Source organism: Colossoma macropomum, unplaced genomic scaffold (assembly GCF_904425465.1).
Source record: "Colossoma macropomum unplaced genomic scaffold, Colossoma_macropomum, whole genome shotgun sequence".
In the NCBI taxonomy this organism is placed as follows: Eukaryota; Metazoa; Chordata; class Actinopteri; order Characiformes; family Serrasalmidae; genus Colossoma; species Colossoma macropomum.
The window spans coordinates 32,788,201-32,814,540 of record NW_023494796.1 but is presented as its reverse complement, the minus strand read 5'-3'; the positions used below and the strand labels follow the sequence as shown (position 1 = coordinate 32,814,540).

The window sequence follows — 26,340 nt, the reverse complement described above, 5'->3', positions numbered from 1 at the left end:
AATCTCTTCTGAAAAATGAATAACTTGTACTTAATGGCCATTCTGACTGAAAATTTAATGAAGGGTAGTCTCTGATGTTTGCATAGTTACTGTAACTATCAAAATAAATGCAGCAACAGCACTGAGAAATCACACTATTAAACTGACACTATTAGATTAAAATAACCATTTTTTGCATTAGCAGTAATTAATTAAGCTTTATTCTCTCACTTTAATTACTGAAAATGTGATTGACTCTACTGTTCATACCATTTAGTTATAAAGGAAAAGTCTTTCCTTTATTGTAGTTTCATCCTCTTTAAGGGTGATTTCCTCATCTGATAAAAAAGGTAGTGTGTATGTTTCCTGTTTACATGTACGAGTTAAAGTATTTATGGGTACTTTAAGATTCCACAGAGTGCTGACGTTCTACTGTGTTCCACCACTCCATCAGACTGTCATCAGACCAGTGAGAGAACACAGCAGTGAATGAGTGTAGACACAACTCAGTACATGTATTTTCATCCGTAAAACAGAGCGCAGTGCTTATATTTTATGACAATGTAAGTGTGATGTTTAGAACCACACGTGTTTCTCACAGGGTCAATTTTTTGAATGACCTTCATTGTACACCTACGAAGTGAACCTGGAAGATAAGCGACCCTCATATACAAGCCCAGAGTCAAAGGCAGGTGTTTCTATTCAAGTATACAGGTTTAAACTTTCATTTTGTTTCATAAGTCTAGTTTTATTTCACTGAGATGTTGTGCTTGTATGCAATGTGTGGCAGGAAAAAGACTGACCCCTTCTTCTTCCTCCGCCACACCCTCCAATCTCTCCTCTTCTTCTGGTCCACTTGTTCGCCTCACCCATCTGTGAGGACATCCATTCAGCGTGGGAGAGAAAGAACCAAGATAGAAGGAAACCCTTTGCAGAAAATCCCTTGTCCTCTCCATCCACCTTTAGTAAAAGCAATGAGTGTTTGGGAGCTGTGGAGCTCACATTTTGATTAAGAACAGTAAGGATGTAAATGTTTAACCAATTAACTGTGAACCGATAAATAAACATTTGTTTGCTGCCAATACTATTGCTGAAAAAGTTCATTTTATTTAATGTCCAGTTTTTATTTGAATAATCATTCAAGCTTAGGACATTTTTGAACTGTAGACATGAGGACACAAAAAACCATCACTTTAACTGCATCTTTGCACTCAATGCACTGTATTGTACTTTATGTCCTAGTATTACTGCACTATTCACTGTTTAATCTGTATACCTATCTTTTACATAAGCTGCTCTCACAGGACAAACTACCTCATAGGACAAACTATCTCACAGGACATACTACCTCACAGGACATACTACCTCACAGGACATACTACCTCACAGGACATACTGCCTCATTGTACACTCTTCACTCACTCTGTATACTTGCATATCTATATTTTTTACCACTATACCTCCGATGACCTTCTGCACTGTAAATGTAAATAATACTGTATTTTGCACTTCTGGTTAGATGCTAACTGCATTTCATTGGCTCTGTACCTGAACTCTGCACAATGACAATAAAGCTGAATCTAATCTAATCTAATCTAATCTAATCTAAACGTTTGGTGTCAGAAGTGGGCTTTTTCACTTTAAACTGAAGAGTATACACATAAATTTGAACAGGTTTAGCTTTTTGGTTAATTGGCACTACTGATTATTAACAAAAGAACAGAATATCTAAATCTGACTGTGAATAAAAGTATGAAAATTATATGCAATTAAAAAAATCTCACAGGAAAGTCACATAAATCCCCCCCGTGTTTAATTCCTTCAGATTAAAATGACCACTTTAGACCAATCAGTGAAAATTCTGTGGGACAAAATCATACTAAAGCGACCTTACCTTACCAAATTTACTTGGACATGGAAGAGTTAAGAGGCAAACGACTCAAAACTCACGTACTGACACTTCACTGACGTGTATCAGCAGTGTTGAAAATGAGGCATAATATGGAAAAGGACGTGAAAAAGCTGAATGAAACAATCTTTGAGTGAGTCAGTGCCAGGAATCCGTGACTGAGGCTCAAATCTGTTGATGTTGACACTCACCGGTCTGCGCTCTCCTGAGGCAACTCCACCTTCTGCCTCTCGCGCCTCCTAAAACACGAGGGTTTATGGTTTAAATCATTATTTTAGACTTCAGACTTAAACCAGCCGCACTTTAGTCAGGTCTTACTATGTTTCCTCCGCGGAGGCTGCCCTAAAAATCCTGTGACGACAGCAGTTCACTCAGTGCACTCATCGTCCCTCCACCCTCCAAACTCGCATTTCCAACAGCCAATCACGTCGAGGCTTTTCCACGCGAGGCACCTGATGTGTTTTTTTCTCCACCCGTATTCCGGATGATCCCGCCCCTCTGCGTCGCGATTGGGTGTGACGTCCTGTCACCTACGTGATGATTGGCTAGTAGTTCACACTCTCGAGCTGCCTGAGAACCGCCACAGAGAACCTGTAGAGAGAATTCCCACTCTGCAATGTTAATTTTTAAGAGCTTTTAAACTCGAGTTCTAGGAGTTTAAAACGGCACCTCATGTACGTTCATGATGTCAGTGAGCGTGAACAGCCAATGAGCTGCTCCGCTCGCCAACCAATCAGCACTCAGTTGCAGTAATGCTAACCAATCAGCACTCAGTTGCAGTAATGCTAACCAGTCAGCGCTCAGTATCAGTAATGTTAACCAATCAGCACTCAGTAGCAGTAATACTAACCTATCAGCTCTCAGTAGCAGTAATGCTAACCAATCAGCACTCAATTGCAGTAATACTAACCAGTCAGCACTCAGTAGCAGTAATGCTGACCAGTCAGCACTCAGTAGTAGCAATGCTAACCAGTCAGCACTCAGTAGCAGTGATGCTAACCAATCAGCGCTCAGTAGTAGCAATGCTAACCAATCAGCACTCAGTTGCAGTAATGCTAACCAGTCAGCACTCAGTAGCAGTAATGCTAACCAGTCAGCACTCAGTAGCAGTAATACTAACCTATCAGCTCTCAGTATCAGTAATGCTAACCAGTCAGCACTCAGTAGCAGTAATGCTAATCAATCAGCGCTCAGTAGCAGTAATGCTAACCAATCAGCGCTCAGTAGCAGTAATAGTAAGTAAGTTGGTGACCTCTGCGCACTATGCTCCTCAGCATCTGCTGACCCCGCTCTGTCATTTTACGTGGCCGACCACTTTGTGGCTGAGTTGCTGTCGTTCCCAATCGCTTCCACAGCTGACTGTGGAATATTTAGTAGTGAGGAAATTTCACGACTGGACTTGTTGCACAGGTGGCATCCTATCACGGTACCACGCTGGAGTTCACTGAGCTCCTGAGAGTGACCCGTTCTTTCACTAATGTCTGTAGGAGCAGTCTGCAGGCCAAGGTGCTTGGTTTTATACACCTGTGGCCATGGAAGTGATTGGAACACCTGAATTCAATGATGTGGATGGGTGAGTGAACACTTTCAGCAGTGTAGTGTATGTGGACTCGTCTGGTCAGGTGTGCTTCTCTGCAGCGTTTACGTAGTGTGTCAGCATGACATTGAGAACTGCTTTAATCTCTCTGAGTTAACTGCAGTATTCATTACAGCAGGTACTGTGTCTGACTCCTTAGGCCTCAAGCATTAAAGTAGCCTAAGGGGTCAATTCTAAAGCTCACGTCTCATTTCCTTTCTGAAACCAGGTGATAATGTCTTCATATTTAAAAAACTGTACATAATCAACATCTAACAGCACCCAGTTTAAAAAAATCAGGTGCTGTTAAATGTCTGATGTAAAACTCACTTTAGACCAATCAGAAGTTCTGTGGCTAAATTTAGTTTTTGGAGATCATCTGGTTAAAAGAAGTAAATCAAAAATCACAACAGTGTGAGCTTCACAATCAAACAGACCAACTTTATAGAGCTTCATGTAACTTCTATAACTATTGTTTATTTTAACGTACAAATATACTGTATAGTATTCACTTTATTTGTGTGTGTGTATACAGAGGCATATTAAGTGTAAAAAACTTATAGTAATGTCTCAAAATCATTTTTTGGAATTAAAAAAAACTCTGACAGCTGATTACATGGACACGGATTTACCATACACAGTAATATCTGGACAAAAATTCATGGATAATACAATCTGCATTAAGCTCAGTTTCAGGGGGTGAACTGTATTATTAAAACAGTGTCATTCTACATTAAACTCTTATTAAGAAAAAAGCAAAGACTTTTTTCATGATATCGGCTCTTTAACTTCTCAGTGAGTGTACTCGAGGTCACAAGGTCAGGACAAACAGACATCTCCACAACAGCGGCCCCTGTGGGTAAAAAGCAATTCAGTCAACCTGAAGCACAACACAAAAGGGAAAGAAAATACTTATAACAACATAAATCTTTAAGAAACATCACAAGAACTACAACAGCTCAAAGTGAGTATGTGAATAAATAAATGCATAAATGAATAAACAAAATACATATATACATTCACAACATAAAAAGAAGTTTGTTTTTAAATCACTAAAAACATTTTTAGCTCCATTCACCCCAATTCACTGAGGATTCACTCATGCCCGTGTGTTTATTTTCCACTATTTTCCATCATCAACATTCCATATGAACTCAGAAGACTCGTGTAGGTTCACTGGTGGTTCTGGATAGTAAATAAAATGTCTATATTTGTGTTGTAGTCATGGCGACCCCTGGTTCCTATCACCACCACTGTAAAGACATCTGAACCATTTCACACCAAACCACTCTGGATCACACCTGTTTACATCTCACACACTCAATTATTCAGAAATTTTGAAACATCTGTAGAATTGCCTTATAAACTGGCTTTGGTCCCAACCCTTACCTTCCCTATGTGCTGTCAGTGCCCCCTGGTGGTTAATGAACGTCAGTTCTTTTCCTAAGACCCAAATCTAACTTCCTAACACACACACATCATCTAAACTGCTTATTCTTCTGGGTAACGTCCTAACACAGATTCATAAATTTACTAACACCAGAGGGCAGCACAGTTACATGACTGCCCTGCTGAAACATACCAAATGAACCTGGCAATTAACTAATAAGTTCAATCAGGTGTGTTTGAGCTCTGTAAAGGTCAGTTCATTGGTGTTACATTTTCAATGGCAAATTACTGAATGGGCAGGCAATTAATTGAGCTCTGGAATTTTCTTCACCTGAATTGCATTGAAAGCAGATCAACTGAAAGAGTGCCCAAATCTGTGCACATGCCATATTTTATGCTTTATTCAGGAGACATCAGCAATATCTTTTAAAAGAATGTGCTGTCCTTCCAGTACAGCTCCACAGACTTATGGAATCTATGCGAAAGCACATTAAAGCTGTTCTGGTGGCTCAGCGTGGCCCAACACCTTTATAAGACACTGTATGTACGTTTATTCTAACGTACACCTGTTGGTTTGTGTCACCACAACAGTAACAGGCAGGACATTATTTTGTTTAGCACCGTGTTTCATGGCTTATTGTAACTGCAGTTTTTAAAATATTTCACACGTTTCATCTTCTCATGTGTAAGCTCCTTGATTATGCTAGCCAATACAATATACACCAACTGGCCACTGCATTAAGTCCACCTCCTTATTTCTACACATCTACTGTCCGTCTTCTCAGCTCCACTGACCGTATAGTTTCACTCTGTAGTTCTACAGTTACAGACTGTAGTCCATCTGTTTCTCTGATACTTTGTTAGCCCCCTTTTACCCTGTTCTTCAGTGGTCAGGACCTCCATGGACCCTCACAGAGCAGGTACTATTTGGGTGGTGGGTCATTCTCAGCACTGCAGTAACACTGACGTGGTAGTGGTGTGTTAGTGTGTGTTGTGCTGGTCTGAGTGGATCAGATACAGCAGTGCTGCTGGAGTTTTAAACACCTCAGTGTCACTGCTGGACTGAGAATAGTCCACCAACCAAAAATATCCAGCCAACAGCTTCCTGTGGGCAGCGTCCTGTGTCCACTGATGAAGGACTAGAGGATGACCAACACAAACTGTGCAGCAGCAGATGAGCTATCGTCTCTGACTTTACATCTACAAGGTGGACTGACAAGGTAGGAGTGTCTAATAGAGTGGACAGTGAGTGGACACAGTGTTTAAAAACTCCAGCAGCACTGCTGTGTCTGATCCACTCATACCAGCACAACACACACTAACATATTATACTGATGAGAAATTGTGTATATTACGTAATCATGTGCTGAAAATTTAAAAATATCTAGTCAAAGATTCTGAATCACCTTTTCCCCAAAGCACAAACTAAGCAGACGTCAGTTACAGACCGCTTTTAAAATCTCTCAGCTGTAAAGGAGGAACAACAGAAACAACGTCCTTAAAATGGCCTTATTGAAAGAGAACAGAAGAGAATGGCGTACATCATTCTGCCTCTTTAGAACAGGCCTTTCCATCAATCTGTGATGATAATAATAAACTACTCATTTACGCTTCACGTCATGTACGATCTTCAGGTTCGGGTCCATGCTTCGCATTTTCTTTATTGCCAAACATTCCTAAGAACTTAAGAATATGAAATAAATAATAAGCAGAAAGGCAGTCAGGTCAGCTGTGACTCATTGAGAAAATGAAAGAAACTATTGAGAAACAAACATTGGATGGTATCAGACAGTGGAAACGTGTGCTGTGGTCAGAAAAGTCCACGTTCCAAAGACAAAAGAGACCATCCAGACTTTTATCAGCGGAAGGCGCAGAAGTCAACATCTGTTATGGTATCGGGGTGACTTGGGGGTGCATCAGTGCCCACGGTGACTTGCATATGTCTGAAGGCACCATTGACATGAGGCTTATGTTGGGATTTCAGAGAGAAATTTGCTGCCATCAAGATTACATCTTTTCCCGGGCAGTCCATCACCATTTCAGCAAGGAAATGCTAGGCATCATTCGGCATGTGCTACAACAGTGTAGCTTCGTAGACACAGAGTGTGTGTGCTTGACTGGCCTGCCTGCAGTCCAGATCTGTCTACTGTTGAAAATGTATGGCGCATCATTAAGAGGAGAATCAGACAATGACGACTATGCACTGTTGAGCAGCTGGAGTCTTGTATCAAGCAATAATGGGCAGAATTTCCACTTGCAAAATTGCAACAACTAGTATATTAAAAAGCATAAATAAAAAGAAAGGTAATGGTAAACATGCCTCTCTCACAACTCATGTTAAGAGTGTTGCAGAAATCAAGTTCTAAATCTGTTTATATTTAGAAAACACAATTAAGTTGGTCAGTGAAAACATTGGAAATCTTTTTTTTGTACTGCTGTCAGTTCAAAAAAAACAAATCACAGATTCTTGTTTTTATTGCATTTTACAAAATGTCCCAAAGGAGCTCTAAAAGACTCTATTCTTAACTATTTATCCATTTTGATTTTTCATTCAAAGAATTAGCAAAAATCTAACCTTTATTTAGGGTATAATAATTAAAAGAAAAAAAAAATAATCTTGTCATGATTTTTTAAAATCTCTTATCGGCACCATTAGAAATGCTTAAGAGTGAAATCTAACTGAGGTATATTCCCATTCAGTTTTTGTTCACCTGAGCGATTAGGAACACTTAAATAAGCAGCCATGACTTCTTGATTCACTGGGGAATATATATGAGCAGGCCAGATTCCCTCCGTCGTCCATCACTATGAGAAAATACAGCAATGATGTGTGACAAAAGATTAATGAGCTGCACAAATCAGGACATTGTTACAAGAAATAGCTGAACAGTTGAAATGCCCATTTCCACTATCAGGACAATAAATAAGAAGCTCAAAACAACAGGAAATGTTAAGAATCTGGTGGGAAGAGGAGGAATGTTTATACTGACCCCACACACAGTGGGAGGACGGTTAGAGTGGACAAGAATCTCCACACATGGGGTTTTTAAGAAAAAAACTAAAGCACTTATGTCCCACAATGTGTGTGCTGCCCTGTTACTAAAACACTTTTACTTTCTGTATAACGAGGACAATCTCAGCACATGAAAAACAGGAAGTCACATGATTAATCGGAAATCTCACAGCATGGCCACAACCAAAGGAGTTCATCACAGGGTAAACAGGCTTTGGTAATAAAGGGGCATACACACTGTTAGACATAACTGAAGAGCATATTTATTTTATTTTATTTCTGCTGATCAACACTGGATTAGCACTATTTCACACGACGACATTCCCTTTCCCTTAAGCTGAGAACAGGAAACAAACTGAGTACTGGAACAAACTGAAGTGATTAAAGTAGTGCACTTGGTTGCACCATCACCTGTTAGTAAAATTCATACTGTCTTTCATCACCTCTGTGAAATGAAATGAGACTGACTGTGAAATGAGACTCTACTTTGCGTGGCGGTTCTTTTTTTTTTTTAAATACATACATATACATATATATCACTGTTGTTGGAGGAAAATCTCATATCTCTAAAATGGTGACTTTACAGGAGAAGGAAAAAACACACTTTACTTTTAATGTAAGAGTCAATGGAACCAGACTTTTTTCCAAGTTGTTTAGGGCCGTTTCTTTCATCATGAAATTTGCACACAATGTAAAGGGTAACATGTATTTTCAAATTATGTCAAAATCTGGAAAATGACAAAAATGGAGATACGAGGTTTTCTTTCGACAGCAGTGTGTGTGTGTGTGTGTGTGTGTGTGTGTGTGCGTGTGTGTGTGTGTGTGGGCATATTTTTCATCCTTTTACATCCTCCTGAGTTTCTATCCATTAATGCTTTCTTACCGCAATACCCAGCATACATTAGGCAAAAAGTTAAAACTATAGAGATTTCCTCATAGCAATACAGAAATCTGCTCATGTACCACTGGAGGCTAAAAAACACAGACATTATATGTGGCTTCCTCGCAGTAACATTTACTATGGAGCTTCCTTCTGCAGTGGCCAGCTGGTGGGGGATGAAAAATAAATTCAAAAGAGCCCAACCAAGTATTCTCCCCAAAACGCTTGTAAGTTTCCAAAAGTTCCTCCCACCTTCAATATACCTCAACAGAAGGGGATTTTCCTAGTCCTAAAACCAGAGAGTAGTCATGTTTACAACAGATGTAACAATGGCTGGAGTGCCTATTTAAGAAAAATGTTAAAGAATTTAAAAATGTAAAAATATGTTTGTGTAATATTTTGCATACAAATACAGGAAAATGTTTAATATAAATGATGCACAGTTTAGAAAACAATCAAAATGATCCCTACTTCTCTTCCTGAATAATACTTATTATTCTTCCCCTGTAGGGTGAGTATGATAAGCTTTACATTAGACAAACTTCTAAATGACAGAAAACCGTTTTCCGCAGCAACATGAGTAGTTTGTGACTCATTACCTTGAATAAGATGTGGTGACAGAGCATTTTTTCCAAAATGACTTTTTTCTCAAAGGTTTACTATCCTGTTTAAGAATGCATTGATAAAGAACCAGCACAAATCTGAATTCTATATTTTGATTATTTTTGGCATCTGTCACTAATGAAATGACCAAAGCAGCACTTTAGGTAAGAGGTAAGATTGAAAAACTGAAGGAAAAAAAAGTATTAACATCAGACTCACAGGTGCAAAAATACCACCCGGCCTTGATGTTTTGGTCCCAAATTCAAAGTCAACCTTGTACTGATGAAGATAATTGACTCACATCCTCAGAAGATCGAGTTTTCTTTGAATACTATGCTTCAACGCGCTCATATTTATCGGATTCATGCGCATTGGGGAAGGGGTCCAACGCACAACCCACTTATCCACACCTTGTGCGCAGTTATACATTTCCAACAGGTCTTCAGGTCTCCAAGACTTGCTTAGTGCATTTTTAATTTGGTAAATTAATCAATATTGTGGTAAGGATTTTCACAAAACTGAAGACACTGCATTCTCTTTTTAGCCTATTTTTCTCAAAAGGGACATCAAGGAGACTTCAGTTACGGACCCTCCAGCTGAACAGGAGGAACTGCAATAACAACATTACTAAAATGAAAATGGTCCCATTCAAAGAAGACAGAGGAAAGATTAGTCATGTCTCAAACCACATCATGAAACAACTACCCTCTTCAGAACACCGTAAGATTTTCATCTTTATTTAGAGAAATATTTATTAGTTATTTGTCCTCTGAAATGCAGTAATGCCCAATTACACTGATGTTCCCTACAGGAGTTTCACCAGATGACCAGGCCGATGAATTTCTCTCTGAAAAAGTAAAATTACTCATCTCGTTCCTCGACAACAATATCACAGATCTCCAAGCTCAAATCCTAAAACTGACAGAAATAAGTAACGGAGAAAACTCATCAGAACACCACCATTGGAAGCCTACTTGGGGGAGTGATTGGAGCAGCTGGAGGAATCACCTCGACTGTGGGAGTTGCCCTGGCTCCGTTTACTGCGGGGTATCTTTGGTTGTGATAGGAGCAGGCTTGGAGTTGGAGTTGCTGGAGGTGTAACACAAGCAACATCTAACATCACAGACATGGTTTGTCAGAAATCCTTACGAGAGGAAATAGAAGCAACTCTGAAAGCAATTCAATTCAATTCCTAATGTTAATTACCTGGAAGAGATAGAAAATGATCTAGATCCTGTCTAGAACTGTGAGAGCAGCTGAAGCAGTCACAGGAGTGAGGTTCATTCAGGAAATGAGCAAAACTGGGCAAGGCCTTCAAAAAGCCCTGGATGGAATTAAGGAGGTCAAAAAAACAACCTGATGCGGAGATCATTACAGCCAAGGCCTTTTCGTTTATGTTATAGCTGGGCGATATGGCGAAAATGTAATTTAACGATACTTCAAGAGATTTTTATGATACATGATGTGTGACAATGTTTATTTTTTCTGATACGTTGGAACAGCCAAAGCAGTGCTGCATTTAAAACATACTTTATTCAGTTATGAATCCAGTGATTTGTATTCAACATTTCACACACTGCACTGCACTGAATTGAACCCCAGCATCCTTAAGACCTTCTACACCTGCACTGTGGAAAGCATCCTGACGGGCAGCATCACCACCTGGTACGGTAACTGTACTGTTCGTGAGAGGAAATCTCTGCAGAGGGTGGTGCGGACAGCACAGTCCATCACCGGGGTTCAGCTCCCTAACCTATTGGATTTATACACCAGTCGCTGCCTGAGGAAATCCAGAAGGATTATGAAGGACCCCTCCCATCCTAGTCACTGTCTGTTCTCTCAGCTGCCGAGTGGTAGGAGGCTCAGAAGCTTAAAAGCCAGAACCAGTCGGCTCAAAGACAGCTTCTTCCCCCATGCAATCAGGCTATTGAACAGCCAGTAATCACTGCTCTGCCCAGCCCAACCCTTCCCATTACACGTACGTGCACCCACTGTACTCCCGCACTTTACTTGCATAGCTGGACTTTGAATACCTATCCAAAGACAATACTCTCCCCCTGCGCTTCCACTTAACTTCCTGTACCTTGCACTTTACTAAATACTCTGCCACCTACTGTACCATCTTCTACCTCCACACCTAGTGTGATTATTTGCACATCTACATAGCATTGTAATATCCATTACTATATATAGTATATAGTTGATTACACTCACTCTACATTCCCAGTGCAATATTATATGTCTCGGTGCAATATTATTATTTTTAAGTTATTGTGTAAGATTATATGTATATATTTTAGTTAAATTGGTTTTATCTATTCTTCTATCCTATCTATAGTTTTGTTTATCTATGTGTAAATACTGTTCTCTGCATAATTTGTGGAACTCGCACTCAAGTTTTTCACTCACCTGTGTCCCTGTACTCTTGTGATGTGACAATAAATCTGATTTGATTTGATTTGATTTGAATCTAATCAAACAGGACCAATTATGCTATCTAATCAAACATGCAGTAAGCTCTGACGATACTCAGAAAAGCATATTGTGGCATAATTTATCATGATAACGACATATACTGTCATCCTGCCCAGCCTTAATTTACATAAATATAAATATTTCTAATTAATATCAGTGCATGTAAGCCAGATGTTCTTTCAATTAAAGTATAGCTACATATAGAGTACAGCTTACGTAGAGTATATATGGAGAATAGTTATAGTTGAGTAATTTTATCTACTAATACTTTACTTGTACGTGAGTAAATTATCACAACAGTAACAGTAACAGAACTTGTACTTAAGTAGGGTTTTCAGTACTTTTTACACCCCTGGTTGTTGGATGAGAGGGCCTGGCTCGCAATCTCCATTCAAGTTCATCCCAAAGTCAAGGGGAGGCGGAGTGTATGCAACGAGAAGCTTCGTTCATTGTGGTTGGGGATTTCAACAGCGCCAACCTCAAGCGTGCAGTAACTTTCACCAGCACTTCACCCCCCCCCCACCAGGTGAACAGAACTCTGGACAATTGCTATACTCCTTTTAAAAACAGTTATAAAGCACAGTTACATCCTGGGTTTGGAAAGTCGGACCATGCCGCCATCTTCCTCATCAAGTCAAGTCAAATTTATTTATATAGCGCCTTTTACAACAGATGTTGTTACAAAGCAGATTTACAGAGAATCTGGGTCCACGCCAAGAGTGAGCAAGCCTTGGCGACAGTGGCAAGAAAAATCTCCCTCAACAGGAGGAAGAAACCTCGAGAGGAACCAGACTCAAATAGGGGAACCCATCCTCCTCTGGTCGACACCGGATAACAGCACAGACACAAAACAGTATAAGAGGATACAGTTTTACAGTTCTGTACAGTGTTGGGTATGGAGTTAAGAGGCCTTTGTACAGTGAAGACCACACAAGGATCCAAATAGCACAAGGCTCTACGATGCACGCGAGCAGCCCATCCAGTCATGGCAGACAAAGGGACAGCACCACACAGGACGGAGCGCCGGCCGCATCAGACCCCCCTGGGACGGGATTGAGTGGTGTTCATGCCTAAACAAAACAAAAAAATCTAAACAAAAGCTGAAATGGGAAGCTTCAGTTCAGAGGGAGGTCCTATGCTGGACGGACCAATCAGTGGCCGTCCTGCAGGACGCTCTTGATGACGCAGACTGAGACACGTTCCGGCGCAGCTCTGAGGACATCAACGTGTTAGGGAAGCAATTGTGTGTCATTGGGAAACTGGTACACGAGACGGTCCCAAAAATCACCGAAAACACGTTTCCCAACCAGAAACTGTGGGTGGATAAAACTAGTTTTAGTGCTGATGTTGATGCCAGAGGAGGTTTGAACTCTGCAGTTATTGATCAGCAGAGCGTTGGAGACTTTTATGCTCTATGCTTCTCAGCACTCAGCGACCCGCTCTGTAACTTTACGTGGTCCGACTCTTTGTGACTGAGTTGCTGTGATTCCTAAACACTTCCACTTTTCAATAACACCACTCACAGTTTATTGTGGAAAATCTAGGAGGAGAGGAAGTATCCACCCAAAGCTTCAGGGGCTGCTGTGGTTAACAATAAAACAGCTGTTTTGCTTTCCATTTCAACTACACTTCTTTTACAGCTCTTGCACCACCACAGCAGAGATCCTCCTCCGTGCTTCATGGTAGACGGTACATTCTGACTCCTCTCCAAACAGAAGGTAAATTTTGTTTGATCACTCTAAATTACTTTATTACAGATGTGCTGATGTTTCTTTAGATGCTGCTTGATTTACTGCAAGCAGGCTGTTTTGTGCTGTTGGTGGCTTCAGAAAAAGCCACACTGGTTTGTTTCAGAGAATCGCTTATCTGAGTACAGTTTGTCTCACAGATCCTTTACGTTATTTTGATTTCCCCATATTTTATTTTTCAGCTAATTTAATGCAGGCGTACACCAAACGCACTAAGAACTAAAACTAAGAATCACGCTGTAATAAATGAGGTCAGGCTGGATGCACATGCTGCAGAGTTTTATTGTTGGAGAATCGGAGAGTCAGTCAATCCCAGCTCAGGAAACAAGCAAAAGAAATTCATTGTAATAAGTAGGGTGTATTTATATGACCACTGAGGAATTTAAAATGATTACATGACAGGCTGACCTCTCTAATGACCTTCAACCTGCTACCAATTCACACAGTGGTGGTGGGGAATTCCATCACACATCTTTTATAGTCAAAGCACTTTCCACTGAGGACAGACCACTTTCCACCTGTCCAGCGAGAGTCTATGACCCCGTTTACACCTGGTCACATCATGTGTCCAGTATCTGGATTGTATCCTGATAAGATTTTATTCACATGCATTTACACTTGGCAGTGAAATGCATCTCCAGTTAGTCGGACTGAAATGCGATTGCTGTGCAGGATGGAACAAGCAAATCCGCTCGTTACGCTGCAACCAGTTACAACTGTTTATTATGTTGTCTGCAGGTTGTTTTGCACGGTAGTGTCTGTCCATATCCATGTCTGTTGTTTCATCAGGTCCCGACCATGTAAATCCTCCATGATTATCTTGATCGCGGATCATGGATCACGTGTCCAGTGACGTACTGCATGGGCAAGAGTTTTGGTTGTACAGTTGCTTGTCAAAAGATATAATCCTGATACTTGACGTACGAAATGACCAGGTGTAACAGCACTTACAAAGCGAGTCGAGGAAAGCATAGTTGTTTGTGGACTGGACCAAGTAGATCTGAGTATCGTCTGCATAGCGGTTGTAAGATATCCCATAGCTGCGTAGGATTTGTCCAAGAGAAAGCATTTTTTCGTACCTCCATCCCTTCCTAGAATTTTACCAGGGTATACCATATATGACAGTATTTCTGTAAAAAAAAAATAGAATAAACAAACAAACAAATAGTAAAAGTTCAGCTCCTGGTGACTGAAGTCACTTATAATGCTTTTTGCCATCCCATCAAGTCAAGTCAAGTCAGGCTTTTTTGTCATTTCAGCTACATACAAGTACACAGTGAAATGAAACAACATTCCTCCAGGACCAACACAGGAACACAAGTACAGTACAGTAAATAAATACGAAAGACTTACAGTAAATACAAAACAGAACACAGGCAGTACACGGTACTGAGAGTATGTGGAGCTGTGCAACGCAGAGCTACATACTATGACATATTAGCAGCTTAGAAGAGAGCCTAGCATATATGAGCATAGCAGTCACTGAGGTAGCAATCAGAACAGCAATATACAGCATAGAGTATTTGGTTGAAACAGTAATTCTAGCAGCAAGTCAAGTGAAGTAAAATGTGCAAAATGCAAGTATTCAGATCTACAATTATATTATGTGAAGTGTTTCTGTGAAATGCAATAACTATATTTAAATACAGTGTTCATGATTTGGAACTGCAAGAAGTGTTATGTATATGTGTGTGTGGGTCCGTGTGGGAGTTATGTATATGTGTGTGTGGGCCCGTGGGAGTGTTATGTATATGTGTGTGTGGGTCCGTGGGAGTGTTATGTATATGTGTGTGTGGGTCCGTGTGGGAGTTATGTATATGTGTGTGTGGGTCCGTGTGGGAGTTATGTATATGTGTGTGTGGGTCTGTGTGGGGGTTATGTATATGTGTGTGTGGGTCCGTGGGAGTTGAGGAATCTGATGGCTTCTCGAAAGACACTGTTGCCCAGTCTGGCTGTGACGGCCCGATTGCTGCGGTACCTTCTTCCAGCTGGCAGAGGAGAGAACAGTTCATGTGAGGGGTGTGTGGGGTCAGTCAGTCACAACGCTAGTGGCTTTTCGGATGCAGCGTGTGGTGTAAATGTCTGTGATGGAGGGGAGAAAGACCCCAATGATTTTTCAGTTGTCCTCACTATTCGCTGGAGGGTCTTGCGGTTGGGGGTGGTGCAATTCCCAAACCGGGCTGTAATGCAGCTGCTGAGGATGCTCTCTATGGTGCCTCTGTAGAAGGTGGTAAGGATGACGGGTGGGAGATGAGCTTTCCTTAACTTCCGCAGGGAATAGAGACGCTGCTGGGCTTTCTTGGTTATGAAGCTGGTGTTCAGGAACCAGGTGAGGTTCTCCGCTAGATGAACACCAAGGAACTTGGTTCTCGCAACGATCTCCACAGGGGAGTTGTTGATAGTGAGTGGAGAGTGGTCACTCTGTGCTCTCTTGAAGTCAACAACCTTCTCCTTTGTTTTGTCCACATTCAGATGTAGGTTGTTGACTTTACACCAGTCTGTCAGTCACCGCATTTCCTCTCTGTATGCTGACTCATCGTTCTTGCTGATGAGACCAACCACAGTAGTGATATCAGCAAACTGTATGATGTGGTTGGAACTGTGAGCTGCTGCACAGTCGTGAGTCAGTAAAGTGAACAGCAGTGGCTCCAGTGCTCAGTGTGATGGTGTTAGCGATGCTGCTCCCAATCTGGACTGACTGAGGTCTCTCAGTAAGAAAGTCCAGGATCCAGTTACAGAGGGAGGTGTTCAGGCCCAGCAGGCTCAGTTTTCCAATCAGCTGCTGAGGGATGATGGTGTTGAATGCTGACGTCTATGAACAGCATTCTGACATAAGTGTCCTTTTTCTCAAGATGAGTGAGGGCCAGATGAAGAGTTTTTCAAAATTGGAAAAAAATCGTTTGTTTTTAGGGCTGAATGATGTTGGAAAAACAGAAATTTCAACATTTTTTTCTGCAATATATATTGAAGATGAAAAAATACCAGAATTCTCACCAGATGACTTGAATGGATTTATACAACGCTGCCTGAGGAAGACCAGGAGGTTTCTAAAGGACTCCACCCATCCAAGCCACTGTCTGTTCTCACAGCTGCTGAGCGGGAGGAGGTTCAGAAGTATGAAGTCCAGAACCAGCCGGTTCCAAGCCGGTTTCTTCCCCCAGGCCATCAGGCTGCCAAACAGCCAGTAGTGCTGGTGTATCAGTCTATAGGCCTGTCACTGCACCTCTGAGTCATCATCATGATGATCCATGGACAATCCACCCCTCATCCACACCAACAGAGTCACTCGGATCTTACTGCACCTTCAATCTAGCAAATCTACAACCCCAAAAAAGTTGGGATGTTGTGCAAAATGCAAATAAAAACAAAATGCAATGATGTGCAAATGATTTAAACCCTATATTTTATTGAAAATGCTTCAAACACAACATATCAAATGTTGAAACTGAAATTTTATTGTGTTTTGAAAAATTTTTGCCCATTTTGAATTTTATGCCAACAACACGTTCTAAAAAAGTCGGGACAGGGGAACAAAAGGCTGGTAAAGTTGTGTCATGCTAAAAAAACACCTGGTAGTTAATTGGCAACAAGTCAGTAACATGATTGGGTATTAAAGAGCATTTCAGAGAGGCGGAGTCTTTCAGAAGTAAAGATGAGGAGGGGTTCACCACTCTGTGAAAGACTGCACGATCAAATAGTGTAACAATTCAAGAATAACGGTTCTCAACGTAAAATAGCAAAGAACTTTTGCTTTTCATCATCTACAGTACATAATAACATTAAAAGACTCAGAGAATCTGGAGAAATCTCTGTATGTAAGGGACGAGGCCAAAAACCAGTATTTGCTTGTCGTGATCTTTGGGCCCTCAGGCAGCACTGCATTAAAAACAGACATGATTCTGTAGTGAAAATCACTGCATGGGCTCAGAAACACTTCTGAAAACCACTGTCTGTGAAAACAGTTCATCACTGCATCCACAAATACAAGTTAAAACCCTAAAACGCAAAGAAGAAACCAAATATAAACAGGATCCAGAAACACCGCCACCTTCTGAGCTCATTTAAAATGGACTGAGGTGAAGTGGAAAAGTGTCCTGTGGTCCGACGAATCAACATTTGAAATTCTTTTTGGAAATCATGTATACTGTGTCCTCCGGGCTAAAGACCACTCAGCTTGTTATCAGTGCACAGTTCAAAAGCCAGTATTCATGATGGTATACGGGGGCATTAGTGCACATGGCATGGGTGACGTGCACATCTGTGAAGGCACCATTAATGCTGAATTAAAAGAGTCTGCCTGCAGTCCAGATCTGTCACCACTGATAATATTTGCTGCATTATGAAATGAAAAATATGACAAAGGAGACTCTGAACTGTGGAGCAGCTGAAATCCTGTATCAAACAAGAACAGGAAAACATTTCACTTTCTAAACTACAGCAGTGTCTCCTCAGTTCCCAAACACTTACACAGTGTTGTTAAAGAAGAGGTGATGAAACACAGTCGTAAACAGGCCCCCGTCCCAACTTTTTTGGAATGTGTTGTTGGCATCAAATTCAAAATGGCCAAGCATTTTTCAAAAAACAATACAATTTCTCAGTTTCAACATTTGATATGTTGTCTTTGTAGTGTTTTCCTTTAAAAAGATGGTTTACATGATTTGCACATCATTGCATTCTGTTTTTATTTATATTCTGCACAGCGTCCCAACTTTTCTGGAATGGGGTTGTATTTAACACTGTTGCACCATTATCAATATACATATAAACAATCATTAGACTTGTAGGTTTACAGGTTGTTATGCACATCAAATAAAAGGCTTTATCTGTGTTGCAGACGTCTCGACCCCTGATTCCCATCATCACCACTGGAAAGAAAATCAAAAGAACAGTTTCACTAAGGTAAGTTTCTCTTCCATATCAAACAGCTCTAAACTACTTTGTTCAGAACAACTGAGGCTACGTTCACATTACAAGCCTCATTTCTCAAATCCGATTTTTTGCTCAAATCCGATCTCTCTGACATGATGGTTCACACTTGTTTAGGTAAGTGATTCAAATCCGTCATTAATGTGAACGAACCGGCATCCTGAAATGACCCGCATGCGTAAACTGCGCAGTTCAATCATCCTGTACAAATCAGTCAGTCACATTTTCCTTAAACTACATTACTCCAACTACTCAGGTACAATTAATCCAGCTATTAATCCTGGAAAGTGTAATTGTCAGTTAATAAATAAAACTGTTGTTACTCTTTTCCTGTTTGGGTGGGAGAATACATACCCTGAAGGATCCACTAGACTGAAGCTCAAGTGTGCTTAAGTGTGCTGTGGGCAAACTGCTCTAATATTTCATAATTCATAATTTAAAAAGACAACCTATTTTACCTTTTATATCACAGCAGCTCCAAACAGGAAAAAACAATTTAGACTGATTTTACTAATGCATATAAATTTTATTCCATGATAAACCTGTTTATTCAAACTTCACAACCAGAACAGGAAATTTCGTTTCACAGATTGTGTGTTGAACACTGAGTAAATGTAATTATGTACTTACTAGGGGAGATAAACACACTCCCTGTTTTGTTCATAAAACGTTCAGTTTTGGAGAACAGCAAGTCCTGCTTTATTGCACAGCACACAGAAAAGGATCTGATTTGAAATTCATTTGAAAGACAGTTTAGTTACAGACCACTAATAACATCATCTCTCAACTAAACAGAATCACCTGCAGAAACAGCTCTTCCAAAATGGCCTGTTCAAATGAGTACAGGAGAATTGACTGTGAAGGCGACTGTTACAGCATCAACAGTACTGGCTCAAATCGCAGCATGGATCAACCTGCCTCTACAGAACAATGTGAGATTTTTCTCATTATTTAAACAGAAACGTCCATCTTTTTATCTACAAAATGCACATTTACTGATGTTGAGCACAATGTCCTCACCAGGTGTCCCACCAGACAAATCTCTCATTGCAAAAATACAGTTATTCACCTCACTCTTTGACAGCAACGTGTCGGATCTCAAGGCCCTAATAAAAAAACTGACAGGAATAACTGACAATTTGGAGAAAACTCATCGAAGCGCCACCATTGGAAGCCTGTCTGGGGGAGTGATTGGGGCAGCTGGAGGAATCACCTCGATTGTAGGAGTTATTCTGGCTCCATTTACTCTGGGTGCATCACTGATCGTGACAGGTGTAGGTATTGGAGTTGCAGTTGCTGGTGGAATAACAGGAGCTGCATCCAACATCACAGACATGGTTCGACAGAGAACCTTACGAGGGGAAATAGAAGAAATTCTGAAAACATTTCAGAGCAGAATTTCTCCTATTATCGAATGCCTGGAAGATATAAAGCTCCTGCTTGAAGAGATCCAAAAAATTGAGCTCAGTGAATCATCCGCACAGAAAATGCAAAGCATATTTGGAGTAGCCAGAGGGGCAGGACATGCAGCTGAACTCATACGGCTGGTTAATGTTGCTGAAATTGGCAGAGTGGCAGCACAGGTATCTAGAACTGTGAGAGCAGCTGCAGCAATGACAGGAGTGATCTCTGGGCTTTTTCTCCTGTTTGATATTGCCTTTATTTTCAAAGACACCAGAGAACTCATAGAAATAGACAAAGAGCGAAAAGATGGGAGCGAGAGATCAGACGTAGTGAAGTTCATTCAGGAAATGAGAAAAACTGCTGATCATCTTAAACAAACACTGAAAGAACTTAAAAAGCATAAAGAACGACTAAATGCAGAGATCACCGATAAACTGAAAGCAACTTAACCTGCATTGAAGACCATTTAATTGAATTATTATTACATATACGTTTTTACATTTACAGTGCTATGAAAAAGTATTTGCCCCTCACCAGATTTCTTGCTAATTTGTCACATTTAAGTGTTTCAAATCATCCAAATAAGATAAAGACAACATGAGCAAATGCAAAATGCAGCTTTTAAATGTTCATTCCATTTATTGATGATACAGATTTACTCAAAACCTATATCACCCGTGTGAAAAAGTAATTGCCCCATAAACCTAAGGCCTGGTTGTGCCACTCTTGGCAGTAACAACTGCAGTCAAACATTTGCGACAACTTGCAATGAATCTTTTACATCACTGAACACTTCTGAAAACCACTGTCTGTGTAAACAGTTCATCACTGCATCCACAAATGCAAGTTAAAATGCAAAGAAGAAACCATATATAAACAGGATCCAGAAATGCTGCCGCCTTCTCTGGGCCTGAGCTCATTTAATATGGACTGAGTGGAAGTGGAAAAGTGTCCTGTGGTCTGACGAATCAACATTTGACCACTCAGATTGTAATCAGTGCACAGTTCAAATGCCAGTATTCTTGATGGTATAGGGGGGCATTAGTGCACATGGCATGGATGACGTGCTCATCTGTGAAGGCACCATTAATGCTGAACAATATATACGTTTTGGCAACATATACTGCCATCCAGACAACGTCTTTTTCAGGGAAGGCCTTGATTATTTCAGCAAGACAATGTAAAACCTCATTCTGCATGTATTACAGCAGCATTGCTCCGTATTAAAAGAGTCCAGGTACTAAACTGACCTGCCACCACTGATAATATTTGCTGCATTATGAAATGAAAAATATGACAAAGGAGCCCCTGAACTAATGAGCAGCTGAAATTCTGTATGAAACAAGAACAAGAAAACATTTCACTTTCAAAACTACAGCAGTGTCTCCTCAGTTCACAAACACTTACAGAGTGTTGTGTAGCGTGCTTCGCTGTTTTTAATTCATAAACTGATCAGAACTTTTTGAGCAAAGTGAGATCTGCATCTGTATGCAGCAGGATGTTTAGAAGGACCAATAGTAAATTTATGGCTGACTGCTAAAGACACGTCTCACAACCCCCATTTGCCCCCCCCCCTTTGGCAACCTGGTGCAGAAGTGGGGAGGGGGGTGTCTCACCTCAGAACAGACCTACTTTGACCCAGAGGTCTGAAGACTCTGAAGAAGTCTGAAGAAACAGTTTAAGGGCAACATAATGGAACGTCATGCCACCCCTTTATAAACATCCTGAACAGACCTTTGGACATCACTGAAGTAAATTTTGGGATACTGATAAATTGTGGCTTTTGAAAATTCCTTTCCCTCTCTCTCTCACACCCATACAGCTCACCTTCCCCCACAAAGAGAGACATCTAACCTAAAACAAAAGCCAAAGATGGCCCACCAATCAACTCTGGGTGAGGGGACTGTTGAGACCTCACGGATCCCTGAGCAGACCCCTCGGTGTGGCCAGATACTCTTAAGTGCATTCCTTCAGTCGAGGCTCCTGAGAGCCCTGCTTTCTGGCAAAGTATCCACAATGTGATCGTTAATCAAGTATCTATCAAATGCCTTTCCTTTATCAAACTGTGAAGAACACCTCTGTTACTGTTAACATGTTGCCTTGTCAGATGTGAATTGATTAATCCCTGCCGAAGGGAACTGTAACCCTTCTTCACTGATCTAGGTTCATTCACAACTATGTTCATTCCACCCATTATATACTTTTTCTTTTCTTTTGTTTGAGGAACAACCCATATGTTTCGTGATCACTGTTAATCCTATATATATACTTTTCTTGCAAGTCTTCTTGTAGTGTTATTATAAGTAGCATTCTAAAGTTTGTAGCTTGTGTGACTATGTACACTTTAATCATAGAGTTTCACCCAACATATCTACAGAATTATTGATGATTACGTATTCACTTATTTTACTCTGAGTTATTATGTAACCGTTCATGTAAGCATTGTTTAGAAATAGTAATGTGACGTATAACCACGAAATTGTCTTAACAATTTAGTTCTTTTGTCTAAGTAGTTCCTACTTCTTGTATGACTAGAATGGTTAAGGATTCAACTTATTGTATGTAACCATATCATGGTTAACGTTAAGGGATAATGATCTGTAAGATCCATAGTCATTTGTAATAGTCACTATGGAAACAATACAATGTAATAGTCACTATGGAAACAATACAATGTTTTATATTAGAAATTGCATGCTTCTTTTACTTAAGTGTAACCACACCCAGAATCTCCAAAGGATTATGTGACACTTGAGCAGCATTCAAAGAAATTGCATATTCATTATAGGTAACCTAACAAACTAACCAAAACCTTTTCCCCGCCTTAGCCCCGCCCCTCAAAGTTCTTTCTTTAAAGTTAGCAAGAAAGAGAAACAGTGAGGAGAACGAGAAGAAGAAACAGAAGGACAGGGAAAGTTGGCCCTGAAGGGAGCGAGACAGCCAACATGTAACCTTAACGAAACTCCAAGTAGAGAAGCCCGTTCTCCTCGTTTTGCACTTTAGCTAAGTTCTGCAGATCTTAAAGGTTCGATGTTTGTCTTGTGTCTTAATCCGTTTTGTTTAATTTACTCAGTAATCTTAGTGTTGTAACTGTAAGGTTAGACTATTGAAGAGCTGCATCTGGCTGCGTTTGTTTTTCAAGTTTCATCAATCTATTTTGAAAGTCTAATTGCCGACGACAGGCCGCTCAGAACCTAGTTTTAGAGCAGAAACAGAGGCAAAACAGTGCTGACTAAGATCCACATCAAGAGCCTGCTCCGAACACCGCCTGCCTCCATCACCAAGAAGAAGATCTGCGCTCCTCACCGGAGAGGCCGCCAAGCATTGCAAGAAGCCTGCCTTGCCAGTCCAAATCGTCGACCAAGGGCTCGCATCTCTAGCGGCCTTGCCTTCGACCTGCAGACCCTTCCTAGCCTGTGTGAGCAGCAGCTCCTCTTCCTCAACATGGCACGCGCATCAACTCGGCTCTGAGGCGTCCAGCAGCTTTGACCTTTGACCTGCGGACCCTGCTCCAGCCCATGCCAGCAGCGGCCTCTCTTCCCCTCAACGCGACACGCGCATCACCGCAGCTCTGAGGCATCCAGGTCGTAGATTCACTCGCACTGCCCTTTGTGGTCTCAGCCTCACTGTGATTTGCTTTCCTTTATTGACACTTAGCCCAGCTTTACACTAGTGTTAGGGTTGTTCTGCTTGCTGCTCAAAAGCCACATAATTTGGAAAATCACATAATTTTGTTCAGTATATTCAATATCTCTGGTTTCTTTCCATAACTAGTAATCCAATATTTAGTACCTATATACCTTTGTAATCGATTGCTTTGTGTTTATATACCTCTATCAATAAATAACCCTTTATTACAGTCATCTCTGTCACGGTGTGCATATGAAAAACTTCAATTCGGCTCTGTTCCCTGGACCATGGTCAAGCCCTCACTTGAATTTAATTAAAATAACTGTGTCTTATGGTAAGTGGGAAATTAGGTGCTTTTGAGGCCTTGTCCCACTACAGTTGTTTAAAGAAGAGGTGATGAAACAAAGTGGTAAACATGACCCCATGAACAAGATTTGAGCATGGTTATTAATTATTTGGAAGAGGGAACACAATCCAACCTTCCAGGTATTTTACTAGTGTAGCTGAGCTGATGGCTACATGTGCATTTAAAATAAGTCACTGGTGGAAATGTAGTGTTGATGGAAATGATGAGGAGACTAAGTTAAATAAATCTAACAGGAACTTGTGTTAAGTATCTCGGGACGCAGGGCAGAACTGAACTTGAGTGCAGCTCTGTCTTACGTTAAACGGCTGTTAGGGATGGTCTCTGATACAGAACATCAGGGGAAAGCATCTCCACAGGATTTTACTTATGTACAATTATATATGGACATTGGATGAACGTTTTTACTGGACGTTGTGGCCGAGTTACTCTTCCTTTACTGGTTTTTACTGGTCAAATACTGGTCTTTACCAGCTATATACACTTGAGTCTTGAGATGAGAATTAGCCATCTATCACCTGGTTTACTGGAGTATAAATATGAGGTGATCAATAATTGTAGAAGGCTTTGTATATATTCTTTTCGTTATATATGAAAATACATCTATGTTCTGTTATTTTGTACTATGTTAAAGACCCTGTTGTCAAACACTTCATTTTTGATGTATTTAGCAGAATTTAAAATTGTATATTTTGTGCTCAAATACACCTTCTGGCCTATATATATATATATATATATATATATATATATATATATACACATACTTTTTTTTAACTAATGCTAACAGGAAATAAAACAAACATTCCAAATCTGTGTGTTATATTTTGATTCTTCATTGCATTTATTTTATTAACTAAGTTTTCTGAATAAAATATGTTGTCTGTGGGTCTACAATAGTGGAGACTGTAAAGGGGGGAGAGAATACAATAATATGGGCATAACATTTAAAAATAAAATGTGCTGTAAATTTAAACCACATAATCAAAAAGGCTAAAAATGGATCATAATGACTGAATCATTTCAGTTCTATTCACTAGACAGCCCACCCTGCATACAGTCAGATGCTGCAGGTAGGGCCAAGATATGAACCAGATGTGTCGACGTGATCTGCACTCTGTAGACGTTTTCCACAACCCCCTACCAACCTCCCTACCAATAAAGGGCATAAAAACTGTTCCACTGAAAGCGGCTGGGAAAAGCACTAATTTTAAAGCGCAAATTGCCTTCAGCGTGACATCAGTCAGCAGCTGACACAAATGCTCTTCCACTCAAGTTTCAAGTTTATTTGTCATTTGCACAACATGTCAGGACATTCATGCATTGAAGTGCTTGTGGTGAGGCTCAGGTAATCACTCTACAGCAGGGCAGCATCATTTACATACAAAGAACACTGCAGACCAAACAAAGTAAAATTACAACAGAAAATACTAAAACTGAAATATATTAAATATTCACAAAATATAGAGACACAGGGACCTATGTAGAAGAATCTCTGCAGACACTTCCATTGTTTTTGTTTTAGTTAAATAAAGGCTGGAGCAGCTTTTTCAGAACTTACCCCGCTGGATCTGGACCCGACTGCAGATCTGAAGCAGCCAATCACAGCCAGCCATTGGGAGTTAATGCAGTCCAGCACCACTAATCTGATTATATCTATCTGCTTCTACACACTTTACACTACAACACTTTACCAGAACAAAATGGAACGAAAAAAGAGAGGGATTCCTGCACAGCTGTAAGTTAGTGAACGTATTCATTGACTGAAGCTCAGTAAAGAAAAATTTTTAAACCATCGTAACGACATATGAATCTCTGGATCATTTCATTTGCAGTGGATCTGCTTTTTCTGTCTAATCTGGAGCAGAACCAAACAATATAGCAGCGCCGCCCAAGTGTGATTGGATGTAGCCTGCCAAAAATGTACCCCCTACCCCACCCTGTCACCCAAACATACCTTATACAAATAATTTAATTCTTATTTCGCTTTTAAATTGTATTTCTGAAGTATTTTCATTGCAAAATAAGGTTTAATACTGTAAAATAATTTTTAAAAACTCAATTTTATCACCAGCAGAATTAGCTTAGCTTACCTGCCTCAGCAGCGCTTCTGTTTCCTCTGGCTTGTTTCGAGTGTAAACGACTCTGCTGCCCCCCTGTGGCTGAACTCAGCATTACAGCAGCGCTGTTCTTCAAACTGATCTCAGAGCAGCTTTAGAGTTTTTGTTCTAGTTTGGGATGTAGATGTGGGAGCGGAGAGCTGAACCCAGTTTAGCATATTTTAACCACAAAAAAAAAAATGAAACTGCAGCTCTAGATTTAACACGCATCTTCAACTGTGGCCCTACAATTTCTGATTATTATTATTATTATTATTATTATTACTATTATTATTATTACTATTATCCTTTTGTAAAATAAATGCTATGATTCAGGAATGTGGATTT

At 40.4% G+C, this 26,340-nt stretch overlaps 2 protein-coding genes across 2 annotated transcripts in view; both read left to right on the top strand.

Annotated features, from left to right (window-relative positions):
• The window catches only part of adgrb3 (adhesion G protein-coupled receptor B3), a 994,217-nt gene that overhangs the window by 301,428 nt on the left and 666,449 nt on the right, over positions 1-26,340 (top strand). The window lies entirely within an intron of this gene.
• On the top strand, positions 13,432-20,490 carry LOC118816772 (apolipoprotein L3-like). The gene is made up of 4 exons (XM_036583358.1): positions 13,432-13,542; positions 18,407-18,471; positions 19,294-19,430; positions 19,522-20,490. The coding sequence occupies exons 3-4, from the start codon at positions 19,322-19,324 to the stop codon at positions 20,349-20,351; spliced, it is 939 nt and encodes a 312-aa protein (XP_036439251.1). The 5' UTR covers positions 13,432-13,542; positions 18,407-18,471; positions 19,294-19,321; the 3' UTR covers positions 20,352-20,490.